Source organism: Brienomyrus brachyistius, chromosome 1, assembly GCF_023856365.1.
Source record: "Brienomyrus brachyistius isolate T26 chromosome 1, BBRACH_0.4, whole genome shotgun sequence".
NCBI lineage: Eukaryota > Metazoa > Chordata > Actinopteri > Osteoglossiformes > Mormyridae > Brienomyrus > Brienomyrus brachyistius.
Window position 1 is genome coordinate 50,040,231 of NC_064533.1, and position 14,681 is coordinate 50,054,911.

Sequence of the window (14,681 nt, forward strand, 5' to 3'; positions counted from 1 at the left end):
CACTGGGTGCCACTGCCGAAAGCTGATATTAATGACGGGAAAAGATTTAACATTCAGCTACAAGTGGAACTTGCAGCATTGCAGCATGGCTTTCACTTTAAATGAAATGCCCAGTGAGACAGTGGACATTTTACTTCCTTGGTTTAGAGGTTCCATTCTCCTAGAAGTTCGTTCCTCCAAATCTTATCACACATAAATCCACATAACGGAGACCTGGTTCATTCCTAATGGATGCCATTTCGCTGTTTGAGTTAAACTCAAGTCCAAGTTGTCCAAGTTTCATTAACTAGTAGCAGATAATCTGGTAGCATCTCCTTGTACCCAGTGTGAGCTAATTAATGCAATATTTTCACCCTTCTTGTAAGCCAGCTATACAACAAATGAGTGCGTCCAGGCTGCTTCCAGGCTCAAAGTTTCTAAGACAGTAGTACACAAGAAAAAGATGAAGCAGGAGGCACTGGCTGTAACCAAAAACCAGCCAGGTAGAGGGCAGAAGCAACTTTATAAATCCTGAGATGACCATCAACTTATCCGACAGTGCCTCATAACTCAGAGGATGACCTCAAGTGACCTTCAAAAAGCATGGGAAACATTAAGCGATGTGAAGTGCACTGCTACTGGTACAATTCGTAATGGGCTCTGAGAGGCAGGACTGAAGATCCATAAAGCAAGGAAGAAGCCCTTCATCAATGAGAAGTAGGGAAAAGCCAGGCTGGAGTTTACAAAAATTATATATTGTAGCGCCGGTGAGATCTGCACATCCCAGCATGCTTGCAGGCTGTGTAAATAGCCCCGTCTATGTCACTGTAAATAGCCCTTGCATTCCTGTTGTATTGTTATAGTTAATACTTATATTTCCCGATTGTGGCTTGTATGTTTGCCTGTGTCTTATGTGCACCCTCCATAGCTTTGTATAAATCTCCCACCTTGTGTGTACCTTACAGTTTGGCGTATGACTTCCTTGTGTTTCTGTTATTGTGTTTGGTCTGGTACTCATTGGGTGTCTGTTATAGTCCTTATAAGGACTGTAATAAAAGAGCATGTTCTTCCCGGCAAGCAAGTCTCCTCCTCCTTTGCTGCTCTTGCGATACCTCGGCCTGCTGGGCGCTGCAATATTTTACAGTCGTATTCCCATAAACTGAGAAATAAATGAAAATATATATGTTGCTCTGGTCTCATATTTCTTTCCAGAGCTGTACATGATACTCAGATATTACAGTATGATTAAATTGGGCATTGGACACCCTGAAAACTATAGAAATACGAATCAAGGAAAAAAGACGGCATGGGAGAAAGAGGCCCTTCTTCAGGGGGCACAGGGAACTCGATGTCTGAGCCGGTCAGATTGAGCAGACCTGTGGTCTGACCAGTCCACATTAGAGCTGTGCAATACTGAACCGCAGTCATCTCATTAACACTCGTCTCTCGTTCCGTTACTACAGGCAGCAGGATAAATGAGAAACAGGCACGGAGAGAGCGGAGCGTGTGTGAAAATCACTCCCAGAATACATTTAGGCGTGTGGCTTTGTTTACAGAGTATAGTCCTGAACCAACCAGCCATGACCCTGACAGTTGTCCAGTCTTCCTGTGCTTGTCCTATCCTCTGCTGGTTTCTGCAGAGTGTTTGTAACAGTACAGAGTGAGGAGCATAGTGTAACACTCAGCCAGTTGGAGATCTGAACACTTCTGAGTCATGAGCCATGTACCGGTGAGCAGGCAGAGCCCTCATATTCCATCAGGCTTATAAAGCCCGCCCACTCCTGTGCCGATTACTGGTTGCCCATTGGCCAACTGGGTAAACAGTATGATGTAATTTATTTACCTCCCCCCCCCCCATCTTCAATGTTCCACTCTTACACAGTTCTACGGATGCAGTTCTCTAGCAAAACCCAGGCATGCTATAAATCACTGTATTATGTTTATGGCCTGTGTAAAACAGCTCAGTAATCAAGGTATAATTATAATTTGATTGTTGAATTAGCCCCTAACCACAGTAAAAGACAAAATGGTTTATTAATTCAAATTATGAAGTACAAATGCCAGCCAAATAAAGGGAGTGTAATGTTTATTGCATAAAAATACGTATTATAACTGAATGTATGTCTATATAATTGAAAGGCTATTCTATAAAAGGGTTGGCAGAAGACATTAGATCATCATGGGAGACTCTCGAACTGGTCTGAAGGCCCAGAGTTTGGGGGTTTCTGAGTGTTTTTGTTGCACTTGTTCATGTCTTAACAGATATGCAGAGGTTAACATAACAAGGTGAACACTTCCTTACAGCAACACATAAGTGGTAAGTTGCACTGGATGACTGCTTTAGGTAAAATATTAACAGAGTGGATCAATTCAACTGTTATGTCAGTGTTATGTCCCTATCTTTGCTCCAGGCCAAGATTTACACTCTGCCCAGCTGAGTGTAACTGAAGGTGTCCTTTCCTGATTGATCTGACACCAAGATGTTAGCGGCAGATCCTTTAAGTCCTGTAAGATGTGAGGTGGGGCCTCCATGGATCGGACTTGTTTGCCCAGCACATCCCACAGATGCTGGATCCGATTAAGATCCGAGGAATTTGGAGGCCAAGTCAACACATTCCACTGTTTTTCATGTTCTTCAAACCATTCCTGAATGATTCTTGTGGTGTGGCACAGTGCATTATCCTGCTGAAAGAGGCCACTGCCATTGGGAAATATCTTTGCTATGAAGGGGTGTACCTGGTCTGCAACAATGTTTAGGTTGGTGGTTTGTGTCAAAATAACATCCACATTAATGCCAGGACCCAAGGTTTCCCAGCAGAACATTGTCCTCCTCCTTGCTTTCTTCCCATAGTGCATCCTGGTGCCATCTCCTCCCCAGGTAAACGATGCACACATACCCAGTCATCCATATGATGTAACAGAAAATGTAAATCAGAGCAGGCCCCTTCCATTGCTCCAAGGTCCAGTTCTGATGCTCACATGCCCATTGTAGGCCCTTTTGATGGTGGACTGGGGTCAGCATGGGCTCTCTGAGCAGACTGTGGCTATGCAGCCCCATACGCAGTAATCTGTGACACACTGTGTGTTCTAACACCTTTCCATCATAGCCAGCATTAACTTTTTCAGCAATTTGTGCTACAGTAGCCTCTCCTGTGGGATAAGACCAGGCAGGCTAGCCTTCGCTCCCCAAGTGCATCAATGAGCCTTGGGAACCCATGACCCTGTTGCCAGTTCACCGGTTGGTTTTTCTTGGAGCACTTTTGGTAGGTACTACCCACTGCATAGTCACTGAGGTCCCTACACTTGCCCATTTTCCCTGCTTCGAACACATCAACTTCAAGAACTGACGGTGCACTTTTCTAATATAAAATGGCACCCTTGACAGTTGCCATTGTAACAAGGTAATCAATGTTATTTACTTCACCTGTCAGTGAATTTAATGTTATGGCTGATTGGTACATGTACACCATATATACACCCTCTGCCCCTCGCTGGATTAGTACATTTACGGCTGAGCCGTCTCTGTTTAACTGCATGAACTGATTCTGGTTACTGATTCTGATTTTAAATTTCCTTTATCACCGTTTTGCCTGCCAGCTTTCTGACAAGGTTCTGTTCATCGCACTCTGTTGCCTGGCCGGTTTTGACCCATTATCTGGATTTTGTCTCCAAAAGTGGCCTGTTAAAGACACCTCGCTCACCACTTCATTAGACCGACCTTTTAAAATTGATTGTTAAAGTCAGTACCAAACGAGCGCCTTTGACCTTCTCCAGAGGGTGTAAAATGTGACTGCAGCGCTTACACCCATCCAGTTCTGCTGGACTGATAATCTGTGTGCAACTCAAAAAAACTCAACAGGTAATCTAGCATAAACTTTCATTTTTCAGGGAAGATGTAAACATACCAGCAAAAAAAAAAATTGATAAAAAGCCAACGATAAGTCAGTTGCAAGATTTGGCTCTCACTCCATCCTGGGGTTTCTAAGATCCTCTCCTATGAGTCATATGAACTGTTTCTCTGGGCAATGAGGATGTCAAGGACAGATGTGAAAATGATCAAGATGCCATGCTTAATTAACATCCATATTTAATTTTTAATAACGTGCTTATCAATGTGGCCATAAATGAAACTGAGCAGATTATGATTTGCAGAGATGAAACCCCTTCTGTACCTTCCCTGCATTTATTTCTAGGCTGATGAAAATAAAAGCCATTTATAATGCAGCAAAACAATGGTGAGCTTAGAATTAAAATACATCACGTCTCTGTGTCAAAAAAGTCATTCACACACAACGTTTGCATTTATAATACCTAATTATCAGCCTTTAAGTTTGTCACTACGAGAAATGTGCTAAGGTCGTATCAGTAGTTGCATCTGACTATTAATTAAAAAAATCGTGATGGTATAAACTTTCTGTTATACCAGTTATAGATTTCCTGTATAAATCATTTTGATTCAGAGGGAGAAGAGGCTTGGAAGGAAGGTCACACTCTTCTGTAGTGAGGCTTCGTCTCCGGACACCTTCCCATAGTTACATAATTCATAAATAACCAGTAATTTCACTATTGTTTTTCCGAATTATAAAAACAGCAAAGATTTAATTCATGACATCTGATTCTGCATTTATTTATAGCTGGGCATAAGCAAAGCATATCATTAAAAATCATTTATGTTTTCGGATGTGGCAGCCAAATTTATGTGCTGAGATGTGATCTGCATTTCTGGCCATAACTCATGTGCCATGTGTTCCAGTTAAGCAGGTTCATCTCATCTTTCGTCTGACCTCCCTTCCGCCTCTGCTGGGGAGGGTCGCAGTGGCTGTGTGCCAGACATATCAAGTCAGACCTGCTTTTCCATGGCGACAGACTCCAGCTTGCTATGGGGCATCCCAAACTGTTCCCAAGCCAGCTGGGAGATAAAATCCCTCCAGCGTGTCCGTGGTACAGAACAGCTCCTTTGGGATCCATCCAGGTGGCATGCATGAGATACTTGACCTATCTCAGTTGGCTCCTCTTGGCCTGAAAGAGCAGTGTCACTGTTTTCAGATCCTTCTAGATCTTCAAGCTTGTTACATTGTTATATCCAGCAACCCCACAGAGAGATACCAAGTTTCAATCACTGGTGCTTGTGGCCATGTTCTTTAGTCAATACCCATGATGCGTGATTATAGATATGGGCTAAGATGTAGGAACCAGTAAGCCATAGCTCCTGTTTCACCACCATGGACCCTCAATGTCACCAAACTGATCCACCTATCAATCTCATGTTCCTTCATACCAACACTCAAGAACAAGATCCAAAAGCACTTAAGGAGTTCCAGGTTCTGCCAAGATCAGAGCAAAATCCAAACACCCTGCGGGAACCCCTCAAAAAACTCCCAGTCTCGAACAAACAGGAGGCACCCTTCCTCAGGCTGAGTGCATTAACACAGCTGTAACGTCCCCGTTCCTTGGAGAATCAATGTCAGCACAGATTTCAGACTGCCTTTCCCGACGAATGCCGGGTTCCCCCTGTGATTTCATTTTAATGGGTCGTTGATGCTCGTGACAGCAGCATTTAGGGAACAAGACTGTATTTCAAGTTATTGACAATCAAATACACAAAACTGTCTCATTAACATAGATTGCGGGGCATCTTTACTAACTCGGTGGACAGCAGTATAATCATATGAATGTCAGAGATGAGGAAGGAATTGGTGAGGATGGGCAAACGGCACTTTTTTGCTTCACTCAAAGTGTTGATATCCTTTGAGGTTGAGCAATATAGACGGGTGAATTTTGTTTTTCATTTTCTTCATTTTTCACTGCTTCATGACAGTTTGGCTCGCTTTGACAACATACAGTACGCAGCTTAACGTACCTCTGTGTGATGGCTCGAGTCTGCCAGCAGAAGTCTGTTCATCTTCATTCGTTAAGGGATAAGGAAATGCCTTCATCATCTCTGCACACTTGCTTAGGCACGGGGCGCAGCGCTGAAGGTGATTCTCCACAGAATGCAACCCCGGCTGGCTCCCCAGGTCAGAACACAGCGTGACTAACACTGGCCAGGTACTTTAGTTCCGAAAGCATTGGGAAGCTGTCTGCCAGTTTCACAACAGTTTCATCACGGCGGATCCCACGGCAGGTAGCTGTGACATGATTCTGAGGGAGCGAAACTAAAATGTGAGGAATGAAAGAAAAAACACGTGACTTTTGAAATTATGTGGAATATGACGTTACAATATGATAAATGATTAAGCTACTGTACTCAAATGAACTTCAATATAAGTTAAAATAATAGGCTCTTCATTAGACTCCAATGCATACATTGCTGCTTAAGTGTTAATAACAGTAACGCTGTTCTTAGATGACATAACGGCTTGATGAGTAATCAAGTACTGTGTGATGGTTTAAATTATATTTAAATTTATTCGATTGAAAGTAAAGGTCAAGCGGTCTGCTGATATCGGCTGAATGCCGAGGCAGAATGACGCTTGCAGCTCTACAACAAAATCAGAGACCAGTTCCTCCCTAATTTATAGCAATTAATAAAACAGCCATGAAAAATGAATCCTTCAGACAAAAGCAGGATTTAAACATGCATTTTTTTATTTGCAGCCTTCCCCTCTACCTGAAGTTTAAATTATTAGTCTGGCCCTAGGTCACTGTACTAGGTCAGCTTGTATGGGACCAGAATAGCCAATCACAGCCTCACATTGGGGAAGGAAGCTGGCCAAGGGACAGTCAAGTCACCCCCATGTGACATCAGCCTCTTGCAGTTTAGACTACTATAATCCACCTGGAGATAAGCAGGTTTGGGCCTGGCCAATATTTGGGTGGGAGACCAACTAGGAAAGTGGGTTGTGCTGTAAGAGGTGTTGGTGTGGTCAACAGGTTGGCCCATCCTGTGGTCAGTGTAGATTCCAGTGCCCCAGTGCAGTGATGGGGACACTGTACTGTACTAATGGTGCTGTCCTTTGGATGAGATGTAAAACTGAAGTTTGTATGTCTTAAAAAGCACAATATAAATGTAACTTTCATTCATTCATCCCCATTCTCCAGTGTCCTAAAGTCAGTTATATCCTGTTGCCAGAGGAGTACAGAACACTGGTGGGGCCACAGGGACACTAGACCCAGCTGAAAGCTGATTGGCCCCTGGAATGTCCTCCCTTAATCACTCATTGATTCAAAACATATCATTGGCTAATAATAAGGTTGGCACCTCTATATGAATTATGGCTCTTATTATGCCTTCCACTTTAAAAAATCCTAGAGTCACCATTGCCCGTTGCTAAAGAACTCATGCACACAGATGGAGGCTGACACAAACTGGTGATGAACCACATGTACTGGAACTTAAGAGTGGGAAAACACCCTAGACTTTTATCAGTGAGACTCAAAACAATCTTCCAGGTAAGTGGGAGACAATTCTAGCAGTGGTAGATGGACTACGTAAGTCAACCTGGCTGGAAAATCACGTCGAGGCAATCTGTACCCTAATCCCCTGCCGTCTGCTAATCTGTTTTTAAGGATCTGCTTCCGCGGCGAATGTTGTGCAGTTGGACGTAAACACTCCTCCCGCGGGCGGAACATCTGCGAGGCGCGGGCCGCTTCTCGGGCGCCGGGCTCTGGCGAGGGGCCACGGGGGGAAAACCACATTAACGAGTGAGGGAAAAAGCATCCTCAAAAGGGCAATTTAATACAGTCACTGCTCGCATCAATAATGGAATAGGCGCTGGGGATTCGGGGGAACAAGGGACAACACAAACAGCAAGCGGCAGCCAGAAATCCAAGTGCATATTTTTGATTTTCCTTTTCAACGATTCATAAAAGCGCAAGCTAAAGTAAACGTACGCCGAATGGGGCACCCCAGCACGTCTGCCTGATTGATTTACAAACCGAGCACCACCACGGTAAATTTGGTCTCATTACTATTCCGTGACATTCTTAAATTAAAGGCTTTTTACTGTCTATGGCCCAATTAATCCGCGTGTCTGCGATAAATCTGCAAGTCGGTCGGATTCTGAATTTATCCCCTGCTTACTGGAAGTACAGCACGGCTGTGTCGAAAGCAGGATGCTGATGGTGTCAAAATGACAGCGATGTCAAAATTTCCAAACAGAAGATGGGAAAACAATAATAATAATAATGCACATACGCCCAGAATTCCAGCAGGGATGGAAATTCCCTAAAAAGATCAATGAAAAGCAAAGTGGAGAGAGTCAAGTAGATACTGTAGGACAGGACTTCATGCAAAAATTCCTGGAAGTAGATATGGACTATGACATTTATGTCTCATTTTAATGCAGATTGCAGTGCGGCCATTATTATTTTTTGTACATTTGTGATCCCTCTGAAATTGTAAACATGCCGTACCTTTCGAAATAATTAACCGATGCAGGTAAAGGAAAAATAGGAGCACAGATCAGGAAACACAGCTCGTGTCCATTACGTGGTTTGCTTTAAAAGCAAGTACGGTTTGTTTTTTTACGTGTGTTTTTAGTTTAAATCTTCTCAGCTCAGATATTCAGCAGAAAAACGGGGGATCCTTAAATAACAGCATATAAAAATCAACAATAAGAAAATGACAAACGATCATTGTATTATTTTCTAATGATCATCATGTATTCAGAAAGATCTCTGACAAGCTATTGTGATCTACTACAAAGAGTAAAGAGCAAATAGCCAAATTACGTGTCATTAACTGCAGGAGAATTGCAGCAAATACTATTGACTGCATTTAAACAGGCTTAACGAGGAACCTTAATGGCTTTGCTGACTTTTAAATCGAGCTTTTAAAAACAGCACATTCTGAGGAATTGCAGACCTACTACTTGACAATCCAAACTGCTTTGCTACTCTTTGCAAAACAAACGGCAGCTATTTCAGCAGAAACTGGGCACGAGCTTGTTAAAGAAAAAGTTGATTCCCCTATCGGGCATCTTTCTCGATGGCACACACTCGCAGCCTTGCGTAACTCTCACCAGACAGAAATCTACGTGACTCCGATGGCAGAAGCATCTTAGGATGGGCCACAGGGGCCCTTGCAGGGGGGATACAGAGGGCCAGCTGGGGAAGCCACCTCGGCATGGCCACAGTGCATTAAATGGGCCTATTTTGAAGCAGCTCCTCAGTTGCTAAAGACATCAGTGACCAAAGGAAATAAACCAGACAGACCCCCCACACTTTTCAATACAATAAGCAGTCTTGAGCAGCACAGGCTCCTTCTGTGAGACGCAGAGTAATAGTGCGAGTGTGATTCACATCACAGTAGCGCCAGCTATTAAGGAAAAGGGCGACGCGGAGGAGGAATGGGGAAGTGCACTCCAGTCTGTCTCATCAGACGCTGGGACTTGGGTGCAGACGATCATCTCAGTCGGAGAGCTCGGAATGACGATGCGGAACGCCAAACCTTTCTGAGTTCGGGAGTTGCTTGAAAAGATGTTTTTTTACCCCCCATTTCTCTAAGTTAACAGCCAGGCTGGGAGAGAGTTTGAGTCACAGATATAGCGTAGAAAACGAAAGGTTGCGTAGCAACCGTGAATGGCGACATGCTGAGACTTGTGGCCCGAACAGCAGGGGGCGCCAGCCGCAAGTGCGTCACCGGTCCAGTGGCCTGATGGACCAAGGAGGCTTGATGCTGTGGGGTGGGGGGGGGGGGGTGAAGGGTGGACTGCGAGGTTAATTGACAGCCAGTTTTTTGGACGGGCCCCCAGAAATGCAGTCACTTTCACGGTCTCAGGCCCTCCGTCTCTGTCAAGAGAAGGTGGGGGTGGTGGTGAAATTAGGGGGGGCGGGCTCTGCGGGGGGAGGGCGGGGTGATGTCATTCATACCCTTCTATACCCATGTGACAATCATAGGGGAGCATCCCCAACCACAAAACAACAAAGGCCTCCGGTCAGAATTACAGATCACATGGAGAACAAGTCTCACCCAAGATCTGCTGATCTTTAACATTTAGGGATTATGTTCCAAAAGTCTGAACACACACATAGATAATTAAGAGCACTTAAAATACATTTCCCATACACAGCTGGTAATAAAGGGCTGCTGAAGGTATGGAGATGTTGCAGAGAGGTCATATTTTCATTTATTTAGTCTTTTTTAGGCAGGAATCTTATCAGTAGTGAAACAAACTAGGTTGCCTGTTTGCATGTGGCACGGGTGGGGGGGGGGGTTTTTGGGAGCTGCAGCCCACGCTGGTTATAAAAGATGGAGGGGGTGTTAATTTCTCAAAAGCTGCAGTAGGACCGGACACGCTGACAGAAGACGCAACGCCGGGAACATTTATCCAAGAGTTAAACGGGATTTTATGGATGGTTCCACCGTCTCTTTCCCTCTGTTTGCTAAACTCATGAATTTATGCAAAAGGAAGCCTGATCGCATTAAAAGAAAAATGTTCATTCATCTGCAAACACATCTGCTTAATAAGCCAACAGCCCCAAAATGCTCCTTTTCGCGTAATATTGCCAAATTACCCAAATATTCAGAGAAGCGAAGGTCTCTAATGAATGACATGCAAATATTTAAAAATGGGAAATTTGCAATTATTCATTTAAGTTAGTAACCAAGTTGTTCATTGCCATCAAAAATACCTTGGCACTTTTAATTATAGCCTAAAGCAAAATTGTTTTACCGGAGAGCAATTCAGCTTATTTTCTGGCTATAACACAAAGTATCCCACCCAGCAAGCGCAGCTTCAAGAACTTAATTCAATTTTAAAATGAAATAACCTTATGATTTCTTATGCAAATTTCACTCAATTAACTTGCCCAAGAGGCGTGCAGCCTACACGTAAATGAGGAAGGTTGCGTGATATGATTGGGGCTTTTTAAAGGGTGCCTGCCTTTAAATATCACTAAATGCTCTGACACTAACATCTGCGTGCTGAGAATCCAGCAGATTGTGAGCACATCCTAGATTGAGGTATTTGTGGCAATGAGAGGGAAATCACCCATGCAAACACCAGGCAATGAAATAGATTACATTTATAGAACAGTACTGTTTTCCCACCACAAGCAGTATTATTATAAAATAGAATGAACTCTGTAGCAGATTGGAGGATGTGGTTATGCTTGTTCAATAGTATGTGTAATACCACAATAATGAATTAGCCTGATGGAGAGATTCCTTTACAATTACCATTAATTAAAAGATAAAACTTCTCTACTAGGGGTGGCACAGTGGGTAACACCGTTACTTCATGCCATGGCTCTTTGTGTGTGGAGTTTGCATGTTCTTCCCGTGTCATTGTGGGGTTTCCTCCCGGTACTCCGGTTAACCCCCCACAGTCCAAAAGCTTGCTGACTGGAGTCACCAAATTGCCCGTGAGTGTGCATGCGTGAGTGAATGGTGTGTGAGTGTGCCCTGCGATGGGTTGGCACCCCATCCTGGGTTGTTCCCTGCCATGCCCCCCCTTACCTTCTGGGACAGGCTCCGGACCCCCTGCGACCCTGCACAGGACCAGCATTTACACAAAATGGATGGATGGACGTTTTCTCCAAAACGTTTCATCATATGAACGACATCAGCACTCTAATACACTAAAAGTACACAAAACTTCACATCATATGGAATGTTGAACTGCTCATCTATTTGAATGTAATTAACGCATTTTGGATGAAAACTTATGCAAGATCCATGTTTGCATCCTCAGAGTAAAAAGTAAAAGTAGCCAATAGCTGATTCAGTCTGCAAACCACCAGTTCACTGTCAAATCGCCAACCTGCCTATCTACAGTCTGGTCTATACTGTAATTGACATTCAGTTGCCATTCCGTCTCATGGTGTTTAATGGTCATCCTGTAACACTGAGCCGTGGAAGAGTCCTATGGTTTTCTGAACATTTGGAAAACGCTGAGGGCGGTGTGAAGTTCAGACTGAACCGTCTTCCCCACGTCCTCCGTCGTCTCCAACCGGCCTCAGTTGCTCTACCATCAGTCGTGAAGAAAATTACGATTTGGTAAGGGACGTGATTCGACGTTTGTTGGACATTGACAATCCCACAGTATCACATACCAAAGGAGAGGAATGGGGAATGTTTGTGTGTGTGTGTGTGTGTGTGTGTGTGTGTGTGGGGGGGGGGGGGGGGGGGGGGGTCTGAAAGACTTTCAGAAGATCTTAATCCATAATGAAGCTATTTCTGATCCCCAGGAAGTACATGAGGCTTAATAGCAAACGTGGGACAAACAATTTCTAGAGCTCATCATTTATCGCACAAATAAAGAACTTGTCTGTCAGGACAGAAGAAACAGTTTTCATTAAAAGGAAGCTTTGTTCTAGCTTCAAAACAACTTTGCATAATTAAATTTTAATAGCTGCCGCATTCGCCATCTATTGTTTGATGTCCCTGTAGTAGGTGACATTTGTCGTTGTTGGATTAAAAATTACAATGTTACGATGTGCAGAAAAGCACTTTTTTCCCCCTCGCTGCTGATGCTTTGAAGATAACTGCGATTACAGAGGAAAAAAAAAAAAGTCTGACAGATTCAAAAAGGAAAGAAAAATTAGTCAAATTTTCTTTCTTTTCTGTTGCAAATGGCTGATCAAAGTTACCCCTAATAATTCTGATTACAGAGGCAACTTTCAGAAAGGTCTTACGGTGAGGCTTATCTCGATGCAAATTGCCTCCGGTCTTGTGCTGTTTCAAGTAGGGAAAATGTAGCTGTGGATTTGGCTTGCACCTTCCGATAAAGAGTATGTAAGACACTCATGACATTCCTGTCTGGACACGTCGGAGTTGAAGGTTGTTTATTTGGCCAATTCGAGACCTGTGGTAGTTATTTTTTTTTTAATCCTAGTAATGGGGAGAACATAATCAGTGATGGGAGAGCATTTTTCCCGGAATAACACCATGCGGCAGCTCAACGGGGCTGTGGTTCTGTGAAAATAGCTAGAAAGTGGTTATTATTTTATTTTTTTTTAAACACCACACACTCTACAAGCCCCTGACACTGACGGCAGCATTAAAGCACTGTTTGCCTGGGAAAAGTGAACACGACTCTGCCTTCCTCATCTGCTGCAGCAGCTATTCCGCACGGCTGCTTTTACATCATCAACCTTATTAAAGATTTCCCAAATACGGCTTATAATTTCCCCATCTTAGCACATAAATCTTCAAAAATACGCAGATCCTTTTGCTGAGACGCGTCAAGATAAATGCCTTTATGTGAGACCTGGCGCTTTTGAACAGGAACTCGATTTCTCTTGTGAAATTCCCTGGCGGAATTTCAGAATTCAGTTTATACAGAAGGAAACTTTGAAGTTGTTTTATTATTAAGCTGAAATTTACTTCTTAAATGCTTGGTGAAAGTTATTTGTTATGTTGACAGCTCTCTTGGTTAAAACTCAGAGGAGAAGTCTGAATTACTTTGGCAACACTCACCACGGTGAAGTCCTTCACGGAGCAGTTCTGTCCACTGAAGTTGCAGCTCTTGAGCATCTCCTCCAGCTGGTGGCCCGTCCTGTTGAAGATGTCCTGCATGTCAGGGGCAGGGTACTTCAGGTCTGTGGGCTTGTGGCCTTCCTTATTTTTGGGCGGCAGCCCCATCAGGCTGGCCAGGTGGTAGATGTCGGCGTCCGTCAGCGCGGAGAATCGGAAGCGGTTGATGTTGCAGATGGTGACGGCGGGGAACACCATCTCCTGGCTCGCCTCCTCGTTCACCGCCGTGACATGCGGGTGCTCCAGGTACGAGATGGCGCACTTCGCTGATTGGTACAGGAAGAAGACCAGCGACACGAGGAAGGCCAGTGCCCACAGGGTCTGCCGGATGCCAAGACGGCCGGTGACGAAGATGTGGTTAATCCCATGCAGGGAGCAGGAGTTGGCGAAGCCAGCCAGGTCCCTCACCGGGGGGCTGCAGCTCTCCTCGATCAGACTCTCCCTGTCCCCCTCCTGCTTGCCCGTCGGCTTCTCATCCTCCTCTGCAAACTTGATCTTGCACACAAATTCGATCGGCATGTGGGCAGCCAGGTCTGCGCTCCGTGACAACCGCGATCCAACCCTGCTCCTGCGAGTGCCCTCACTCTCGCAGCTTGTCTGTCTCCGGAGCAAATCTCAACTCCAGAAAGAGAGAGGGAGATGAGAGAGGGAGAAAGAGAGAGAGAGAGAGAGAGAGAGAGAGAGAGAGAGAGAAGAGAAAAAAAGGAGCAGGAGTGGGAGCAGTGCTCTGGATGATTCCGCTGCTTCCTCCACGGCCGGACACAGATGCCGCCGCTTCTGCTGCCACTCCTCCGGAACCTTCTCCGAGCAGCACGCGCAGCCTGGCTTTTCAGGACCAGCACAGCTGTCCAAAGGAATACAGACAGGCGTCTTCTGACCCACGCATGGAAACACAGCATCTCGCAGGTCCAGCATGCAGTGGGTGGATGAGGGGCTGCTTAATAATTCATGAGCATGCAACGTTGTGAATATTACCTTCTCACTGGGAAAGAAAAAGGGGGGGGGGGGGGGGTAGAACTTTCTCCTCGTCCCACCACTTCCCATATAACTGTTGCCGGTTAATTCACTTGTTCGAGCCACTCCCCTCCTCCCACCCTGGCAGAAAGGTGGTCGTAATTCTTAACATCTACACCCCCCCCCCTCCCCAAAGCACCCTGATCCCCAGCGAGTGACTAATTGAAACAATAATGAGGAGCGAGGGAACTGGAAATGAGTATCAGACAACTCTTACCAATCAATCTCCTCTTTTTTGGGGGGTGGGTGGGATAAAAAAGTAGAAGCC

At 44.7% G+C, this 14,681-nt stretch overlaps 1 protein-coding gene across 1 annotated transcript in view; it reads right to left on the reverse strand.

Annotated features, from left to right (window-relative positions):
* asic4a (acid-sensing (proton-gated) ion channel family member 4a) overlaps positions 1-14,249 on the reverse strand; it is a 71,107-nt gene extending 56,858 nt beyond the window's left edge. The window contains exon 1 of the mRNA XM_049012744.1: positions 13,343-14,249. Coding sequence (XP_048868701.1) covers positions 13,343-13,918 — 576 coding nt within the window. The 5' untranslated portion in view covers positions 13,919-14,249. The remainder of the gene's footprint in view (positions 1-13,342) is intronic.
* Between the last annotated feature and the right edge of the window lie 432 nt (positions 14,250-14,681).